General features: G+C 43.9%; 1 protein-coding gene and 1 long non-coding RNA gene across 3 annotated transcripts in view; one reads left to right on the top strand and one right to left on the bottom strand.

The window, feature by feature from the left end:
• The window catches only part of PPARGC1B (PPARG coactivator 1 beta), a 116,778-nt gene extending 112,334 nt beyond the window's left edge, over positions 1–4,444 (bottom strand). Inside the window, exon 1 of the mRNA XM_083596882.1 lies at positions 4,312–4,444. Within this exon, the coding sequence (XP_083453008.1) occupies positions 4,312–4,395 (84 nt within the window). The 5' untranslated portion in view covers positions 4,396–4,444. The remainder of the gene's footprint in view (positions 1–4,311) is intronic.
• An 887-nt stretch (positions 4,445–5,331) lies between these two features.
• Positions 5,332–21,476, top strand: part of LOC310755160 — a 37,455-nt gene continuing 21,310 nt past the window's right edge. Inside the window, exons 1-2 of one of the 2 annotated variants that reach the window (XR_014544191.1) lie at positions 5,332–5,468; positions 18,745–18,904. This is a non-coding gene — a long non-coding RNA (uncharacterized lncRNA). The remainder of the gene's footprint in view (positions 5,469–18,744; positions 18,905–21,476) is intronic. The other variant, XR_014544192.1, reaches the window with a different exon arrangement.

Here is a 21,476-nt window from a genome sequence, read left to right as displayed (position 1 = left end):
CCAGGGTCATGTATGTTGGTCACAAATGTTGGTGTGAACAAGTCTGTGCAGTGTTTGCGCACCCCTGAGGAGGTGGTATGATGGCTTCACCAAATGCCCATTCAAGACTGTAAAACCTGAATCAGGTGAGAACTATTCTACCACTCCTCTTCTCTCCATTATGCCACTGAGGTTCACAAGACAGTGGAAGCACAGCAGGGCAAAATATAGAGTTCACCTCTTCAAACAGAGTGTGCTGGCCAGGTACTCAAAGGACACTTGCATGTTGTTCTACCAAGAAACATCTCCCTTATACTGTCAAGGAAAACAATACCCATGTTTTTGCCCTATTTAACGGGTAGAGAAATGGGCATTCGAAGCAATAGCTCTTGTCAGCCAAAAGGATCATTATGCAGATCTATGAAATAGATGGAAGTATGCATGTGTCTGAAAGAAGACAAACCATTTTGTTTTGGTCAATAACTGTTTGCATCTCCAACCATTAATTAATTGAGCTGTTAACAAGATGCTGAGAAAATCAAGAGGAAATATTGCCCTGGGAAGCTTGAAGCCAGCAGCCTGTGTTATCATGATGGTTATTTTTCCTTCAACAAATGAAAAACAGAAAAGTCGAACTGCTTTCTTGCTCTTCTACAGAGGCAGAAAAGTATATGCTAGTAATTCCTGATACCTTCCAATGCCTGGTGAATTAACAACAATGGCCACAAACTTGAAATGAGTAGCTCAGAATGCATCATGCTGCCTTGCACATAAATCATACATTTCATACTGCTGCACAATAACTCCATTTTGATGAAAAATCAGACTGCAGAAGAAAAGGCCTTTAATCTCTATCTGTTGCAATGCAGTCATTTTGTGAAACATCCTTTCCCTCAATACATAACAGCTATCAATGTGAATATAAAACCAAGGCAAATCAGGTTAACATTTCATTGCACCTTTTTCTCAAGATGCCTTTACTTGTGCTTGGACTGGGCTCTGGTTCACCTGTACTATGAAATTCATAGCATCATGACACGAATTTCTGCAATGCTGCTGCAAAGAGAGGAAGGGGGAAGGGGGTTCTCCATAATATATGATGACAAAAGCTGAAATCCTTCAGGGTCTCTGAAAGAAATGGATAATATTCATTATCCCATAGCCTCCTGACATTTTAGCCTCTTAAGAATAATCTGATCCTGTGCTGGAACATAGGGGGCTTTGCAGAATCAGCTTTCAGATTTCATTGAGAACTCAGCAGCCCAGCTGTAAGAAGAGGCTAGTACTGTAGAGTAGTAATGGGGAGAGACGTCAGAGGCAAGCCTAGGAACCACCTCCCGCTTATAGTTACAAAAGAAGCATGTGACAGAAGCCGAGGCTGGAGCCTTCACTGCTGTTTCATCAGAGGTTAAGGTAGAAGTACAAAGCACACTTACAACTTTTTCCTTTTCAGGGCAATCACATGCCACTCTGATTTACTCCAGACTTTAACCCTCACACACATGCAGAGGAGAAAGAGTAATCCAAAGATTAATGCACTTCCAACCAATACAGTGGGACTAACAGCAGCAAGCAAAGATCAGCCCACCACAAGTATTATGAATGTAATCAATTTCTATATCATATATTAGCAACAATGCTGCCTATGTATGGATAGCTGCTCACACAACAGAGTTGGTGAAGATATTTCTGGACATTTTCACTCCCGTGTCTATTCATGTCCAATACACAAGGGCATGCCTCCCTCCAATTACATTTGCAAATATTTTTTATGAGGCAAGATGTCTCACTTCTCCTGACCCCCACAAAGTAGGCAATACTTTAGTTTCTGCTTTTTCAATATGGAGAAATATATAGAAAGGCAACCAGAGTATTTGATACACTCCCCATAATACTTTTATCCCAAAGGTTTCTTCCCCACTCCTCTCAAAAGCAAACAAGTGTTTTATTGATCCAGCAGAGTTTCCTAATCCACCCCCCCAACATCCCATAAATATTTTTATGCGCGGTTGTGGTGGAGCAGACAGACCCTGCTTACAAAATATTCTGCCCTTAGTTCTTTAAACAAGCTGTCAGCATCTCCTACTTGATTCTTTGAAAAATTCCCCTTGCCAACATGTCCCATGACAAACCGGTAAGCTCTAGCACTGGCTCTGGAACGGAGGTGCTCAGACTACACGAGTCTGGGCTGGAGCAGGTCCAGCCTAGTTCTGTCTGGCACATAAACACACAAGACGCTAGGGACAAATCAGGATGATCGAGAGCAGGGCACCGCTGCTTGTTTGGAGCCCAAACACAGCGACTTCGCTCTGTTCTCCTAGAAGCAAGGAAATGAATAAACTCAAGGAAGCGAAGGGAGTGGGGGAGGAATGTGCCATGTCCCAAATCAAAGCCGTTTAGTAATCTCTGTTTATGAGGAGAGAGCAAAACGAAAAACGGGAGGGCAACGGGAGGTACTGGAATCGTAACCATGGAAAACTCTTTGCGATTGCAACAGGCTCCTGGGTTGAGAGATGCATGATGGTCTCGCAGTATATCGGCTCCACAGTCCCCCACTCACTCCTCCCCATGGAAAAGAATGCAGCCGGCTGCCTTTCCAGCAGGCACCCGCTCGTGATCAGCCGACGGCTGCCAAGAAACCCTTAATCTGATTTTAACATGTAGCCCAGTCCAAAGAGAGAGAGATCTGCAAAGTTGCTTATTTGTAGCAACTCAGACCCCCCCTCCACTCCAGCGCGCGCGCGCGCGCTTCTTCTCTCGCCCCCTCTCCAAAGCTGCAGGTATATAGCGAGCAGCCCGCATGACTCACGCGCACAACCAAGAAATTAGAGCTCCCACCAGCAAATCTCTAGGACAGCGCGACGAGTGGGGGGGGGGGAATCCAGCACCCATTTATTCCAGCTGCCCCACAGTCAAGCTGAACTGCTGCCAGTCCTGCCTTCATACATTGTAGAAAGGGGAGGAAAGCAACAGCCGCGCTTCCAGAGAGAACATGCCCGGAGGAAGAGGGGTGTGTGAATTAAATACACACTGGAAAGAATAACGGCTCTATTTACTGTCCCGTCCATTGCACCCCAACCTCTCTCATCCTAACAACATCCAGGAGAAAAACATAACCCCGAAGAGAGAACTGTAGGCAGTTTCTTTATTTTTATTTTGCGGAGAGGGGAGGGAGGCTCTGCAGCTCCAACCGGGAGACGCTGCAAAAGCAAGGCAGCTTGCTTGTTATCTGGGGCAGCGGCAGAGCAGCGTGACCCACTAGTCCACGTGCGAGTGGTGCTGAAAAGTGTTCGGGCTACTCGAGTTTCTTCTGCTCATTCCCCAGAAATAAGCGGCGGTTGGGGGTGGGCTACCCGCAACTGAAGCTTCGCCGTAGGAACACACTACGTCTTCCTTCCGCCGGATCCTCTGTAAGTGCTGCATGGAGAGGAGCAGCACACGCCGGCCTCCAGGGCAGTCGGCTGCTTTTGCTACTCAGCCGGGGCTGTGCTCCGTCTGCACAAGCATGCACGCTCCCTCCCCACGCTCCTCCATTCTGTCTGGTGTCTGGAGGAATCCCGGCTCATAGAGCCGCACAGATCCAGGCTCCGGGCCCTGGAATCTGTCAGAACAGCCGTACATCTAGCTCTCTTTCATTTTCCGCTGTCGGGGCATGAAGAGGAACAAGGAAGGGATCCGCTAGAGAGAAATCAAAAGTCCTCACACACACGCACTTCCCGCTCTCTGAAATATGCAAGGTGCCTCGTAGATCTAAGTAGACTATAATAATGCTTCTCTCGCCCGCCTCCCCACTCCTGTGCACGGCTGTTCTGTGGGGTCTTATGCCCCAGGCTTCCAAGTTGGGTCTGAGCGCGCGCGCGCGCGCACACACACACCGGTTCCTTCCCGGAGCCCTAAATTCTATGCAGAGTGGATGCGGCGTCCTTGTGAGCCCCAAACCCAAGTGCATGTCAGAACGGAAATCCTTGCGTTCCGAGCTCCCCGGTACAGTACATGACGGGTCTGGGTCCCGCGTCCCCCATATTTCGTGATGCATGACAGATCCGGGATCCATACCCCCCCACCCCCGCGATTCCTCGACATGTAACAGATCTGAGTCCCATTTACACGGCATTCCCGGGGGGGGGGAGATGCCGGTGCACGGTGGCTCTGGGGTCCCTGCACGCCGAGACCCCAGTCTCCCTCCGCTCCAGACTCAGCGCCCCCCGGTCCCCGTCCCCGCCGTGCACGGAAGCCCCCGCTGCCCCTGTTCGGAGACTGCGAGAACCAGAGGTGCCGGCCGGCCGGGCGTGCGCCTGGAGGAGGCTGGGCTGCAGCGCCCGGAGCCCGTACCTGGCTGTCGGTGAGATAGTTGAAGACGAAGGAGGAGAGCTCTTCGTCCAGAAGCGCGCTGCAGTCCGGCCCCGGCTCCGCCATCTTCCAGCTCCTCCGGCAACGGCACGAAACAGCATGCGGCAACAGCCACCACGAGCAGCAGTCAGGAGCCAGCCGAGCCGGGCGGCGGGGCGGGGCCTGGAGCCCGCCGGTTGGGACTGGGAGGAGCCCCGGCAGCGGGAGGCTCGGCTGGGTTGGGCTTCGGCGGAGGCGCGGCGAAGGAAGAGGAGGGGAGCGGCCGCCGCCGCCGCTTTGGCGGGCTTCGTTCTAGGAGAGACGCCGAGGGGGAGGAAGGGTTCGCGCGGCCCGCGCTTTCCGGGCCCAGAGACGCGCGCGCAAGTGAGGCGGTGCGCTGAGCTCGCTTAAAAGGCTCGCCGCCCGCCGTGACCTGTATTAAGCATTAAGCAGCGAAGGCCTTTCCTTTTACATTTTGGTCGGTGGCGGGGGTGGGGACGGGACTTCATTTCTATATCCTTCTTCCCTCAGCCCTCACTTCTAAAAGGAGACGTGGCGGGGCTTAAACCACGATTCATGCTACCTGATCCGGAGCTTGTGGTGGTTACCTGTTGCTGAGGGGGGGGGGGATTCTGCGCATGCTCCCCACCACCAAAGAAAACTCGCTCCCGCTTCTTACTGCTTCGTGTATTCCAGAGTATAGCTGTAATTGGCGCGGAGAGAAACTCGAGGAGGAGACCCCCCCCCTTTTACCTCAGTTTCCCCTTCAGGCTCATTCAGTGTGCGGCCTTTAAAGTGCTGCCCCTTCCCAAGGACTTCCTTTGGCATCCTCCCCCCCCCCCCCTTTGACTTGACAGAAATAAGGGGGCAGAAATAATGCTATGCTGTATAACCACGTTAATGGCGCTTTGGCAGTTTGAGGTTCTTTTTCGTCAACATTTCCTTCACTTTGGCTGAACAGGTTGGCTCAGCATGCACATTCAAATATTAAAGCCTTTGCTTGGTTCTTGCAACCCCTTGACAGCCCCCCCTCCAGATGAGGTAGTAATCCCCACCTACGCACCAGAGATGTGGGAGCTAAACCAGCCAATCTACTCTTCCAAGTGGGGGTTCGCGTCCCGCCGGCTCACTTGGCCAGGAACAAGCATCTGTTACTCAGGGTAAGTCAAAAGCAATCAGGTGTGATATTAGCCGGCTTGCTGTGCGGTATGAACAGAAGAGCTCCATGTTCATGGGGAAATGGAACATTTGGGTAGACCTGCTGGGCACATTGTTCTCGAAGTTGATGTGAAAGCTAAATCTGCAGGTAATGCTGCTCTACAGACTCTCCCATTACCTCAGCACAATGCCTTCTGCCCACCCACCCCACTTCCCGGCCCGCTAACTCTTTTTGAAAGGCTTGCCGAGCTGACACATTGTGGTTCTTAGGTGTGGAATTTGCACAGCAGCTGTCATTCGCTCCTCTCAATCAATATGTTAGACAAGAACATGAAAAGAGAACACAATGGTCAAAGAGAGAGAGAAATCATACGTGCAGCTTTGAGCCAGCCAGCAGCCACTCCACTGAACGGTGCAAAACATGTAATTTGAATGTCCTGGACCAGGGATAGACAGGTTTCAAGCTTGTCTGATAAGTTTTGTTTTGTTCTAGAACTCCAGGATCTATCAGCCAGAGCCAGGTGCAAAAGATATAGATTTAGAATTAAAAACAAACAACTGAGTGCCTCTAAACCTTACAGATTTGTTTACAGAACCAAAATTGAACCAAGGCAACATGATAGACGTGGCGTGGAGAAAGTTGATAAAGAAAAGAAATCTGTCTCATAACATTAGAACTCATGGGCATCCAATGAAATTGAAAGTTGGGAGATTCAGGACAGACAAAAGCACATACAGGCAACAACCATTTTACACTTGTTCAGCAGGCATGCATCGCTGCAACCCAGAAGTGGCCGGGAAAGGGGGCAGGACGAGGTGGGCTTCCACCCTCTCCACCAATATGCAGGGGTTGCCTGTAGTTGAACTTTAGAGTTCACTCTGACTAAAGGCAGTGGTGGGTGGCCACCAAGTTGGGCGATTTTAAAAGAGGATTAAACTTCATGGAGGTTAGCAGTGACTCCCAACCCTAAAGGCCATGTTCCATCTCTGCTGTTGGAAGCAGTATGCTTCTGAATACAGCTGCTGGAAACCGCAGGAGGCAAGAGTGCTCTTGAGCTTGGTGCTGCTTATGGGTTTTCCATAGGTGTTTGGTTGGCCACTGTGAGAACAGGATGCTGGACTAGGTGGGCCACTTGCCTGATCCATCTGATTCTTTTGCACTCACAGTCCTTTCATCCAAGTCCATTCATATTTGTAGCCTAATTTAGGAGGAAAGGTTTTCTCCTTGCTCTTGGACAACTAAGAGTTGGAAATGCTTACTGATGTACAGCAAATCACGCAGAGATCTAACAGGAGACCTGCATATACCTTCTCCCCGGCCTTGTCCTATATGGCATTTCAGTAGCCTCAGAACTAAGCTATACTACTCAATGCTATTTCATTATTTATTTCTTATATTTCCCCTTCCCTTCTCCCCATAGGAGCTGAGGGCAGCAAACAACAAAGTAGTCAAACAACACCATTAAAAACAAAATAACAACTTGTTTTTTTAAAAAAAAATACTAAAAACAATTTAAAATATTTTAAACATAGTTGCATACCCTCTGAGCTAATACTTTTAAGGTTACTAGGAACAGTATTAGCCACAAAATGCTTGTGTGAAAAGGAATGTTTTAAAATTCTGCAGTAATGCTAACCATGAGGGAGGCAGATGCATCTGTCCAGGGAAGGCATTCCACAAACAGGAAACCACCACTGAGAAGGCTCTGTCATGGGTCCTCATCACCGTCCGGGCAGCTATGTGAACTAGCATAGGATAGCAGCTGAGAGACTTTAGCTGTTTCAGATCTCTCTTTGACCAAGACCTCTCTAGGACTGCAATGCTACACTCACTTAATCTGGAGATAGTCACATTTAAATTCTTGGGGCTTGTTCCTGTTCTCACTCCCAGGTGCACCCAGCTTAATTCACTCTTTATTCCAGTGGCCCATAGGTCTTGTTTCCAGGCCAACCTACTAAGTATAGCAGCCAAGGAAGGGAAAGAATGCTGGCTCATATTTACTCCTGCATGAAAAAGTGGTGGTGGTAAAGGAGAATCCACCACAGGTACAGAAAACATAATTAATTGAACAGGTGTTTGTTTTTATTCCTGCTGCTATAAAATTACAAAGAGGAATTCAGAAGAACTTGGTTGAATGCTTGGTAAGGATATATGCATATATATTCTTCCTGCTTTTACTAATGAAAAGGCTATTAAGTTAAATATACAGTCTTAAGGTCATTCTCCAAAAGAAGTCAAGTTTAGAAAATGTATTTTACTGGTTTAAAGTTTCTTGAAGAGCATAACTAGAAATGTGTGCATACTGAATTTATTTTCTTCTTTTAAATAATGATTACCACATTTTTCTTTTCTTTCTTTCTGCACCCATGGACATTCTTTTCCCCTTTTTGTGCTTTTCTATTTTTTCTTTTTGCATATACTTCTAGTATTTGCTGGGCATACTAGCACCAAATAATAACACATCCAACCTTTTCAGGGCACAGCCACAATTTTGAACTTTTGCCTAACGGTGCTCTTCACTGCTACCACCATTAAAGCCCTATGCTGCTTGTGTTTGCTGCTAAGGAGCGTGTTTCTTACTATTGGTTGTTCTGGAAAACTTTCCAAGACATCTCTCTAATTCCACTGACTCTGTTCATTGTACAGAGCAGTAAATAATGGGTAGGGCAATAAATGCTGACAGAGTTGGTCCTTAATTCTGAAGAGGCCAGATTTTACAGCACCTTGGGCTAAGTTGGCAGTGAGCCAGAAGTCCAAAGCTTGCTCCTTGTTGACATATAAATGCACATAGTCATTAGACTTTATTTTACAGTATACTGGGTTGTGTTGACAACCGCAGGAGACAGGGTTGCTAGATATTCTGTACACCTGAGCAGAATACATACTGAGCTAAATTGAAGAATGCAAAATAAATAAATAAAATAAAAATCTTTCTCTTTACATGGAGCTTTGTTTTACTGACTGGTTGCTCTTTGTAGTGCAGGGTATACTTTCATGTTTTATTGTACATAGATTAAATGTTTCTTCTGAAAAAATTAACAATCAGACTGAAATCCTCTTTATGTCGTACCTGTTTGCTTATCCAAAGCAATTAAAAGGGAAAGGGCAGCTTTTGACAATGCAGGCAGCTGAATAATTTAATTAGTCAATATATAATTGCTCTGAGCAGAAGCACATGCAAGCTAGATCCCCCTACAAGCCCATCAAACTGTCTATATGATACTGACCTGCATAAAAGGATTATGCTGCTGAGAGATACGTAATTACTTGCATTGTGCTTAGGGTTTCTTCATGGGGTGTGTATTGAAGTTGCTTATTGTCTAAGTCTAGTAACAATAGAATTGTGTCATTTATCTGCTCTGTCCTTGACTGTTTTAGGGCAGTCTCCAGTTGTTGTTTTTAGAATCTTTATAGACCACATTTTAAAAACTCAGTCAGGCAATAGTTTTAGGATCAACCAAAATGTCACAAAATAGTAAGCAAGTTTTAAAAATTCTCCAGAACTCATCATCAAGTTGGAGATTAAAACAATCCAGCCTGATGAGGAGTTCTGCAGAACCCGAAAGCTTGCTCACTGTTTTGTGGCTTACTTTGCTTGGCCCTAAAAAGAAACACTTAACAATGGGTTCTTCTTTTTCTAATAGAGTAACATGGCTTTCTTTCCTTTTTGTGTTTTCTAAAATAATACAGGCATAACCTGTACATTATCTTTCATTTTAAAAAATGATCTACTGTTGTGATCAAAGGATTTTAAGGGAACTTCTAGTCTAGTCCTCTGTTCTAAAGTAAACACATATATACTACATGTTAACATTCTGGTCTACAAATTAACCCAGGGTGCAATGCACTGCAGAGAGACCCACCATTTTTAATGGTTTAGTAAAACAATCCAGAGTGAGGTGTTCAACGTGATATAAGAGAAGACAATTAAGCCATCTAGATGCCTAGATAATCTGATCCAAAGGAAAATTCCTATGGTGGTGAGAGGCAGCAGAAAGAAAAACCCATTCACTAAGGCTACAGTCCTATACAGATGTGGATTTAAGCCCTGCTGACATTGAGACTTACTTCTGAGTGGACTAATATATTACAGTAAATTACCAAATAACTGACCATTTAATGAAAGATGGCCATGCCAAATATCTGCATCTCTGATCATGCAAAGTGCAGGGGAGAATCCTTTTAAATAGACCCTAGCTGAAGAACCAAATTTTTCTGGAGGTGATCTTTGTCCAAACTTTTGAAAAGCAAAGCGGGTATGCATGAACTTTCTGTCTCCATGGGACATGGGGAGAAGGCTGATCTGGGTCACAGAGGAGAGAAGTGACCAAAGTGGGTGATGCCCACTGTATTCACTCAAAAATTCAAATGCCCCGATGTGCACAAGAAGATCAACAACTTCTGCAATAAATGGTATTGGCTCAGCATGATACCTTAGGGCAGTGTTTCTCAACCTTGGGCTGCCAGCTGTTTTTGGGACTACAACTCCCATCATCCCTGATCACTGGCCCTGCTAGCTATGGATGATGGGAGTTGTAGTCCAAAAACAGCTGGAGGCCCAAGGTTGAGAAACGCTGCCTTGAGGCATGGGTAGGCAAACTAAGGTCCGGGGGCAGGATCCAGCCCAATCGCCTTCTCAATCTGGCCTGTGGACGGTCCGGGAATCAGCGTGTTTTTACATGAGTAGAATGTGTCCTTTTATTTAAAAGGCATCTCTGGGTTATTTGTGGGGCCTTCCTGGTGTTCTTACATGAGTAGAATGTGTGCTTTTATTTAAAATGTAAGATTGTCCGCAGAATCCGTTTCTCACTACGGTGATTTTGGCAATAACCCTAAGCTTGTAAAATCCTTTTCATGGGAGAGCTCCACTACTTTCTCCCTGGTTTTTAAATTGTTAGTTAATGTCAAAACCCAAGCAAACAGTTTCACAGAATTAAACAATTAGAGAGCTCAAGAGATAGTTTTAGGTTGGGCTGACCCTTCTTCCATAACACAGTTTGTGGTTATTGCCGCAGGTGGTAGGTACACCTAGGGATGTGGGAGGAAATTGATTCACTTTGCAATTCAATGTGAACCTACCTAATTCACACTTTCTGAAATGACACATAAACTGGAAACACAGCCATCCCAATACATTCACACTTATTTGAATTTTTCAGTGAAGTTATCCATCCAAGTAGTGTGTACAAAAATGCATAGGCTAGGGTAGAGTGTATATATAAATGTATATGTTAATTAAAATAATGCACAAAAACACATTATATTATGAAAACTGCTTTGCAAAATTATGTCATTGAGGCAAAATTGCATACAAAAAATATATATTAGGAGAAATTTGCATTAGCAGGCTGGTTGATTTTTTTGTGAGGACTTTTTAAAAATTGCCAACTGATGTAGAAGTGTGGAGAACTGAATTTGAGATTGAAAAAAATGAGAAATTGGGGAAGCAAACTGGTACATCCTCCAACCCCTACTTACACCCCTGATAGTCTGTTTTTCTTAGATACAGAGGACGCTATCCCATCACTAGTGGGAATCTTGTTCAAGCAAGATTCAACTGCCAATCTTCATTTGTATATGGAACAGGGAAGGCTACTTTGTCCTTTGCCTCAGGCACAAAATTTCTTGGGCCAGCCTTGTCTTCAGCAAACCATACTTGAGCTTTGGATATGTTTTTTGCTGTTCATATTTGTTGTACTAAACATCTTTTCATGATTGCTTTAATTTGTATTCTTAGAATTAACTTGTATAACCTTTAGGGCCAAAAGGAAAAGTTAAAATATTACAATAAATATTTTTTGGTCACCATACTGAACCACGATCCCACTGTCAACAAAGCCCATACGCTGCCAAATTTCTCTAGACTTCACATGCAGAAATATGACAAAACAAGCCATTTCACTAATAATATGGAATGGTTAGATTTTTCTCTTTCTATTTTTGTTCTAGCCAAAAACAAGGAGGAAGAGAGAAGCCTTTATAAGTCACATTACTATTGTGCCAGTTACAGATAGGTAGCCGTGTTGGTCTGCCATAGTCAAAACAAAAAAAAAAATTTTCTTTCCAGTAGCACCTTAAAGACCAAGAACTAACTTAGTTGGTCTTTAAGGTGCTACTGGAAAGAAAAAATTTTTTTTTGTATTACTATTGTGGTAATACTGTCTGCTCTGTGGGCCAAACACAAAAGGCTCAGGAGTTGTAAATGGCTCATAAAACTGAAGTTCACTGTGGCCACATATATAAGCAGTGGGGGGAAAGCTGAGAAGAATGCTCCCAAAGGACTGTACCCAGCTACTGAGCTTCTCTCTGCTGTTATTTTTACCCTGAACTAAAAATGTGCAAGGTGCTTTAAAGGAAATGTAATCATTGCCCAAAAAAATAAAATAACATAATGTTCTTCAACAGCAGAAGGACGGGATTGTTTTCCAAAACAGTTGTAATCTAGAAAAGAGCAATAGTATTTGACAGCCAGATAGTGCTCTGGAGGCCATAATCAACCATCACTACACTTCATTCAGGTACCACAAGTGTGAAATATATTGTACATTAAAGGAGGAAAAGCCAGTGCTCAGAGAAAAGGTTGTCAGGTTACCGTATACCCTGAAAATCATCCATATATCTTTTAAATCTCATGATGCAGCAAGAGTCAAGGCTAGGTTTTCCCACATGTTTCCTCCCCATGTCTTAGTCAGTGTGTTTAATGCACATGTTTTTCCCCACTTCAGATATCAGAAGAGTGATCAGGGCTGGAAACTTGGGGAAGAGGTTAATCCTTTCCCCTTGCACAATGCTCCTATTTTCCATTTTCTTTCTGAATCATCTTGTTACTTTTGCTAACTGGCCTTTCTAGGGAAATTAATTTGAATTTATCCATCTTAAACTCCCTGAACTGGGTAGGTGAGGACAGAGATTTCAGTTAGGAGACAGGAGAATGATACGTAGTTATTTCATGTATAATTGCACAATTACCTTTTTAATTGCTTCCTTGCCACAACTCATTGAAATGTGAGCAGCAAGGAGCATCTGATTATTATCAACCCTTTGTTTCACAGCTTTATGTAACTTGCAAAAATGGTCAGACTGATTTCAGAAATTTGCTGGGAAGATGCTTTGGGTTGTTTTTTAAAAAATTCTTATAAATTAAATTCAGGCTAAGAATTGTGCAAAACTCAGAGAATTAAGGTGGTGCGCTTGGTGTGTGGCTATGAGAGGAATTCAGTGTTGCACTATTACGATTGTTCCATCAACACAAGCATTTCTGCAGGCCACACAGAACAATTTCACCTCCCTCTCCCACTGTGGTTTTTCCTGAACCTCACAAGCATATTTGGGAAGGTGCAGGGGGAAGAGAGGGAGGGAGGGCAGTTGCTCTCAGGACTCATTGGACTGGCTCATTGGACTCTCACAGGACTCATTGCACCGACCACTGCAACTATGTAGTTGAATGCAACCCTATATGCATAAGGTACAGAAGTGCCAGTAATATAAGGAAGGTATTCTAAGAGTTTTATCTTCTGTCTTGGTGAAAGGGCCAGCCTATGTCCTGGCAACCGAATGATATGAAAAGAGATCTCTGATAATGGCCCAGTGATCTCTGAGGTGTGTGGACACTATGCCGCAGTACTGAGAAGTCTGCAGGACATTCTGACTTAGGTGTCAACTGGTATTTGTGCTTTATCGAAAACGTTCAAAGCATCTTGCTTGGCCATAATTTTATATGGTTGTGAGTCATGGATTATAACCAGAGCAATTTCCAAGAGATTAAATGGCTTTACAGCCAGCTGCTGTGATGTGATCTAGGTCTAGGGAGACTGTGTATAAAGTTACCAATTTTAAGTGTAACAGGAAAAGTCTGCCAGTGTCCTTTCAAAATAGCACAGTTCAGAGACCAACTAGTGTCACTAGGCCACTGGTCAGGAGGAGTCGCAAAGTTTATCTCTACTCTTCGCCTACCAACTGCTGAGTGTGTGACACAGAAAAGAGAGCCAATGGAAAGCAGCTGAGCAGGAGACACCCCAAATGCTGTGTAAACTCAGCGGCTCTGGTTTCAGATTTCAGATGCCTCTGGTACTTGTAAAGTAGATGTTGTAACAACAGAGATGACATGTGGTGAAAGGCAGAAATGTTTAGGTGCCTATCCAAAATTACAACATCCTCTTTTGCCCTTATCCATACTTGTCCAAACTTTTATATATTATCATTATTGCTGAAATTACCAGTTACAAAATCCGTTCGCCCCCCAACACACTTTGTTGTCTGAATACCAGTTTCTCTAAAAAATTGTATTCCCTTACCAACATAGTGTTTTCACTTATGCACATTTGCAGCTGAGTTTCTGATGCTGGGGAGTGCCTACTATTGACCAGGGACATTTAAGTAGATGCCACTGTCACGTTCTATAGTCTGTTCTGTGTATAATTAAGTACCAGGAGCCAGAATCAGGAGTAGGTCAGCAATAACAACACCAGTGTCAGTGTCACCAGTGTCAGAGAAACCAAAACAGTGCAGGCCTAGTGATCCCAGCAACTCTTCCCAGTAGGTCTTGCCCCAATGAGGCAGTTGCAAGGACAGAAGATCCCTGCCTTTCTACTGCTCTCTAAGGCGCCACCCCCAGTTCTTTCCTCAGCAGGTTAAGGCTCCATCGCCTTGTATCTCGTTGCTTTGTCCTTTTCATTTCTCTCTGTGTTGGAAGACCGGGGGAAGGGGAGCTGTTCACAGCAGGAGAGGGAGACTTTCTGGATTCTGCCCCCCCCCCGGCGCTCCCCTCCAGCTTCCTTGGCTACCTCTGAGCCTGGACTGCTCTCTGCCTCAGCCTCTTCCTGCTCGCTAACCCCTGTTGCCTCTTCAACTTCCGACTCCTCCCGGCCTGCTCCCTCTTCTCCCTCTGACCATGCATTGTCGTCCCACCACCAATCCCCTGGATCTGAACCTTTTCCCCTTGGAGGTTCCCCAGCTGGTACCTCCAATTACTCCTTTGCATGCAGCCAGTCCATGACATCAAGTGGCATATCGCTGATTCATTAGTGGCATATCGCTGATTCATTAGATGTTAGAAATCTGTCAATATTTGGGGCACATATTCCACATATTCTGGCAGAACATCAGTTGATTTCACAAGGGATTTCTCTAGCCCCCATTCTTCTCCAGCTACCCATGGGCAGAATGGTGAGTGGCATGGAGATGTGCACATTCAAATTAGTGGATGAGTTTTGCATATACAGTATTCTAGGTCTACCAGATTGGCCTATGAGGGGCAGATTGTGCTCACTGGCAAAAATTGCCCCTCTCTCCATTCTATATAAACTGCATCAGAACTGAAAACTTAAATTTTGCAGAATACTTTTATTTCAGGTAATGCCACAATGCGATTTACAGAGGGAAACTAACACAGCGAAGGAGGCCGTAGCTCAGTGGTGCTGATAGAGCATCTGTTTTGCATGCAAAAACCCCACGTTCAGATCCCAGCATCTCCAGGCAGGGTTGGGAGACTTCTTGTCTGAAATCATGGAAAGCTGTTGCCAGTCAGTATAGATCTTTCCCTACCTTTTAACACAAACCAGAGAATGTTGATGATCATATTTTGGTTTTTGGATTTTGACTTTTCAGGCAATCATGAATTTTGAACATTCACTGTCAACACATATAAGCAAGAGTTCATTTTATTGCATTTAGATGTAGTTTTTTTCTGATTGCTGATGAGCTGTTTCCAGTAGCTTATAGGCAGCAGGTATAGCTGTGCTAGTAAATTGTATAAAATATACAATGGGCTCTTGAAGTATACATTCCTAGCCAAAGGCCAGATCAATAATGCATATTTAATCTGGAGTTTGGGTATTTGTAGTAGAGCCAACTGAAGGAAATGGTACAAGGGGCAAGTAATGACAATGCAGGGTGGCTAGGCTCACTGCTATCTCCTTTTAACTTGCAAGGCCTCAGTGCTGATATCAGGGGAATCAGACGCTGTCTGGTTCTTTTCCATGATTTGTTTCGCTCTGTGCATTGTCCCAGGGCCAAAGAGGCCATAAAAGTATTTAGCTCCTTGCTATGTATTTCTTTAAATCTGAGATGAAATCAGGAGGCTTATGTTACCTCTAATTAGGGGGAGACTCGTGGCTTCATTGCAGGAGTTTGCTGTGTCCTTGTCTGACTCTGAGGCACTGACCCTTCTCTTTCATTCCTATTTCTATCTCTCACCTAATCCCCCTCTAAAGTGATTTGTTCCTTTGAAGGAGATCTAGGTAGATAGAGCTAGAAAGCTATTTACTTTTTAAGTGACCAGACATAGCTGCATCCCATAATACCTTGCCACACATTTCATTCAGTCTCTCACCCTCCAAATGAACTCTGCTTACTCTGCTGCACTGTACCACTGCAGGCTATTACACTCAGCTTACGTTGTCTGTCATATTGTATTGATGTCACTGTGTTGTACTGCTAAATGTGCTGCCTTGCTGTATTTGATCCTGCTGCCTGTCCTCTTTCCTCCCGGCACTGGTCCTTGGCTTCTCATGCAATCAGTTTACTTCACCCACCATCTGAGCTTAGTGGCTAATATAATATAATGCTCTTTTGGCATTGTCTGTGTGCATGCTATCTTTTACAGATTTCTTGCTCTTACGTACTTTGCATTTGTCTCCATCACAGAGTTGGCAGCTCCCATTCTCTTTTTCCTGAGAGTAGTGCTGGGTACAATAAATGATTCAAGTGGGGACATTTTTTGGCGGAAACAGAAATGTGATTATCAATATAATGCTCCCAGGGCTATCTACATGAATTACTATTACCCAAGAACAGTAGTTTCCCAGGAGCCAAATCCAGCCAACCAGTAACTTGACCAAACAAATCATATGAATTTAGGAAGCTGCATTTATACTGAGTCAAGCTATTGGTTCTTTGGTAGAAGGCCATAGTTCAGCAGCACAGCATCTGCTTTGCATGCAGAAGGTCCCTGGTGTTCAATTCCCAGGTAGGACTGGGAATGTTCCCTGCCTGAAACCCTGGAGAGCCACTGCCAGTCCGTGTAGGCAATACAGAACTACCTGGACCAATAGTCTGACTTGGTATTCCTATCTAGTTCTGTTCTTGTCCCCTGCCTAACAACAACTCTCCAAGGTCTTTCTAAGCTTTGCTATCTGAGACTTTATTTTGAGATGCCAGATATTGAGCTTGGAATGCAAAACATTATTAAAAAAAAAAACTGCTGCACTGTGGCCTGCCCTGGGAAACCTTTCTACTATAATTCCCAGCCAGCTAGGACTTGATCTATGAAAATGAAGACTACAGTCTTTGTCCAAACCACAATCTGTGAATGAGACCAAACTAATCATTCCTGGGGGAAATGCAGAGATTGTTTGAACCAGATTGGAAGTATGTCTTATAATTTCCCCAAGGAAAAAAATCCCCCCAAAAGTAACTCCATGGCCTCTATCACCAACAGACTGGTCAAATCAGAAGGTCACTTAGCAATCTTTAGGCCAGGGATCCAGTATTGGATGAGATCCACATTCTCATTTCATTTTGCTTTGTAGTTTTCCATAGCTCTTTCCCCCATCCATCTGTCTTTCTGATTCCTATCCTCTTCCTGTATGCTCTTCTTGGGCTTTCTATAATTGGATGTGAAATGGTTGTGTGGCATTTAAGGCAGGATACTGAGGCAAACTGATGAGCTTGGGGGAGATTCAAAGGCAGCGTTTTTTGGACTTATTTTTCTAATGTAACTAAACGTGATTTGAGTTTGAAGAGGGTATTACTGGGATCACTGTGAAGTAAAATCAATGTTGGTAGAGGGCAACTTCAACGGGTTGAGTGAATTCAAGACAGAATGTATTTAAAGGCCTATTGTGACTGATGCAGGGCAAAGAGAAGTTGTACCTGAGACATCCACTGAGTTTTCAGTGCCCCATTTTCTGTGTTCATTGCATGCAAGGCTTAAGTTCCTCTTGAAAAAAGTGTGTAGTAAATGGAAGATTTTGAGAGGAGTGCCTTGTCTTTAATGATATGCCTTGTCTTTAATGATATGCATTATTGGCATTATTTTACAACCACGTAGTAGTGTGCGGTTGTTTTTCAACAAAATCCATTTGAATTAACTCTGTACTCATGACCTGGACATATGCAGTGCTGCTGTTAAAATAAAATGGTGGAAGCAAAGTAAGGGGGCAGTGGCAGCTGTCCATGAGTGCCACTAGGGCAACAAGCTACTCTGCTGCATGACTATTTGCACTTAAGAACATAAGAAGAGACCACTGGATCAAGCCAGCATCCTTTTCTCACAATGTCCAACCATATGCCTGTGGAAAACCCATAAGCAGATTGAAGCACAAGAACACTATCTCTTCCTTTGGTTTCCAGCTCCAGAGATAAAAACTCAAATTGGAATTTACCATCTTACCTCTCTATACATTGCTACTCATATTAGGGAGTTTTGCTATTCCTAATGTAAATATTGTCTGCTCTTTTGAAATGATCACACGTAGCACTAAAACCATTCACAGAATGCCAAAGTCAACAGGACTCCATATCGCTTAGTGCCATTATGTTCAAAACCTCCTTAGATCAGACTTCAAAACTTTATTATTCCATGCTGGGATGTTGGTTTCATGATTCATATATAAATTGTTCAGCACCAAGATCCCTGTTGAGTGCTCTTCAAACATTAACTAACAAGAGTAATGCAAATATAATTCCTCTCCTTTTCTGCATGCTTAGCTTTGCATTCTCAGTGCAGGTGTCCACAGCAGGGAATGGGTCATGCATATATCTATTTGGAGAATATACCAAGTATATATAAACAGTGTTCTGTCATGCTCAAATAACAGCTCTCTGGGTCACGCTGAGAAATTCTGAGGTGTTTCTTCTCCCCCACCCCATTTCAACAGAGCAAGTGTGGTATTTGCTGATGTGGACTATCACTTGGGGATACAGACTGAAATCACTAAAGCAGGGGTAGGCAACCTAAGGCCCGGGGGCCGGATGTGGCCCAATCGCCTTCTCAGTCCGGCCCGCACACAGTCCGGGAATCAGTGTGTTTTTACATGAGTAGAATGTGTGCTTTTATTTAAAATGCATCTCTGGGTTGTTTGTGGGGCATAGGAATTCTTTCTTTCTTTTTTTCCAAAATATAGTCCGGCCCACCACATGGTCTGAGGGACGGTGGACCAGCCCACAGCTGAAAAATATTGCTGACCCCTGCACTAAAGGATTAGAAATGAGCTTGTTTTTCACATTTTTCTGAATGGGCTTTTGTCAGCCATGTTCCAACCATGTCTGTGTTGCAGTGCATTAAGTGGTGGAGATACTAGTGAAGATCCTGACAATGGTTGTCTGAGCTGCCATAGGATGGGAGGACTGTTGTGATCCAGTGGAGGTGTGGGGCAGGCAGAAGGACCAATGAAAAGAAGGGTAAAAAGGAGAAGCCAAGGAAACTGGGACTTAAAGGTCTGGGCTGGAGAAGACAAAAGGCTGAGGGTGGTGAGTGATGTGGAGTAGTCCAGAGAAATGACATGAAAAGGGTAGAAGGCCCGAAGGAGGAGAGGAGAGTAGGAAAAAGAGAAAGAAAGAGACAGCAGCGAACTAGCATGCCCTGAAGCTGCAAAGCTGAAATAACCAAACAAATATTTGGCTGTTGGCCTCTAGTTATAAGAATAATCAGAGGGCTTCTTTGTAACCATGTTGTATTACAGCTACGGTATATCAGATTGCTTCCAATCCCATCTCTGTGTGCACTGACATCCGTGAGGGATGCCTTGATGCTCTCGTCTTTGATGTTATTTCTATCCACATGCATTAAGATTCCAAGGTGCACCCCATATGCAAACAGACTGCCCTGAGGCTATAACATTACTCTGTAAAGTCTGCTTTCTTCACAAGGGCTTTTTGTTTGTTTGTTTTGTAATCCTGAAGTGCATAGGAGTATTTTCCCTCTGAAGAATGATGGCTTTATTATATACGTTACAGTGGTGTCCAAACTTCTTTCAAAGAGGGCCAGATTTGATGAAGTGAAGGGTCGTAAGGGCCAACCAAAGTTGTTGAGCTTTTTTAGGATTTTACCCCAGGAAATGAAGCACCACAGGGGCCGGATTAAACTGACCGCGGGCCAGATTAGGCCCCTGAAACAGACTTTGGACATGCCTAGGTGGAACATGAGAAATAGGATGGCTTAGTATTTAAGGAGCTCACGTAGGTTCAATAGTCCACATCCCTACCTCAAAGTAACATTTCCTATGAATTGGTTCTATTGTGAGGAATTGTGGGTATGTTCAGAGGCTGTGCTGAATGCAAATAGCAGAGGATGGCTGGATCCATCACAGCTCAGTTTTTGGGATCAGCTGGTGGGGCAAGTGTACAAGACTAGATGGAGCTTTGACCAGATCCAACAATATTTTTTTTATGTTTTTATTGAAATCTCATCTTTCACATCCACCTAATTTCAGTACATCCGAAGATGCTGCAGAAGAACCACATTGACATGGTGTTTCAGCCTATGGTGGTCTTGTACAGAGATGCCAACTTGAATAAAATATTGGGGGCCATTTGAATGACAAGTCCATCAACTTTGGCTCAGCCCCCTCAAATATTTTGTAGGAGGGTGAAGGGGCTTCAGACTCTAGGAGTTGGCTCCTATGGTATTGTTCTAGAAATGATCTTCCAAAAATCCCAGTTGAGTGCTGCTTCACCAAAGCAGGAACATGAAAAACAGGAATTAATTATCATATGGACACAGTCTGAGCCATGAGTTCATTTTCTGCTGCAGAAAGACAGGAACAATAAATGATTTAACCATAATATAAATGCTTAAGCACTGTACTTGTGAATTAGATGATAAAGACCTTTTAGTTTGAAGTGGCTGCCCTCTTTTAACCCAGATGATGCAACCATCCTGGAAACTTATCAAGAGTTTGTTATCTGCAGATAAATTTGAATATTATACATGTCTAAATCTAATGTAATGAATAATGAATAAATCTAATCATTAATTCAGCATGGTTGTTTTGTGTGCTTTTTAGTACATTTATATCCCACCTTTCCTCCAAGGAACTCGAGGTGGCAGATACTGTTTTTCCCTTTTCTATTTTATCCTCACAACAGCCCTATAATCTGGGTTAGGCTGAGAGCTCTTAACTGGCCAAAGTTTACCCAGTGAGCTGTGTGGCTGAGTGGGGATATGAACCCTGGTCTCCAACAACCTAGTCCCATGTTCTAACCACTTCAACCATATGTATAATGAGAATAAGTTGATCCTAATAAAAAGTATTATATTACTAATTCTCTGACTTCTAGATATTCATATGCAATTAACATAATAGGCATAAAAACAGCATAGGTATGTTTAGTCATATGACACATATTTTGAAATGTAATTAGCAAATTTCGCCTTGAGGTGAATTTTCTCTTAAACACAAATTATTTCACTCTACTAGGATGATCAAGAAAGCCTTGTTAGTTACAAAATCAGACACACATATGTGACAGTCAAATGCTGTTTTGTGGATGACTTGGGTTTAAACCCCTGCTTAGTCATAACCTCTGTGGTTATATCTTATTGGGCAAGCAGCACTCCCTTCATCCATCAGCTTTCCATCTGTAAAGTGTGCATGTAAATAACCTGGATTGTTGCATGTAAATAACCTGGATTGTTGCTGTTATTTCAATCCAACTGGGAGACCCATGTGGAAAAGGAGGTTTCTGTAGATGATGCAAATTCACACCTAGATGTGCATCTGTGTTGCCCCACTGAACTAACTAGATGCATCTGGGGTTTTGTGCATCCCTTTTGCTAGCGTTACTACTTGTTAGACAGAACTTGAACTAGATTTCTTTTAAAAGTGTTATAGAAATAATAGCAGTACCCATGATGTCAAGAACATAGTGAGGTAAAGACCTACTGGACCAGGCTCAAGGTGCTACTATTAGTATATTAAAAACCCTAACAGCTTGGGACCAGTTTACTTGCAGAATCCCCTTGCCCCATGTATGCCCACTCGAGCGCTTCAATCTGCGAAACTGGCAC

Source organism: Podarcis filfolensis, assembly GCF_964270895.1.
Source record: "Podarcis filfolensis genome assembly, chromosome: 2".
NCBI lineage: Eukaryota > Metazoa > Chordata > Lepidosauria > Squamata > Lacertidae > Podarcis > Podarcis filfolensis.
Note: the sequence above shows the minus strand (reverse complement) of the source record. Positions and strands in the feature narration are given on the sequence as shown.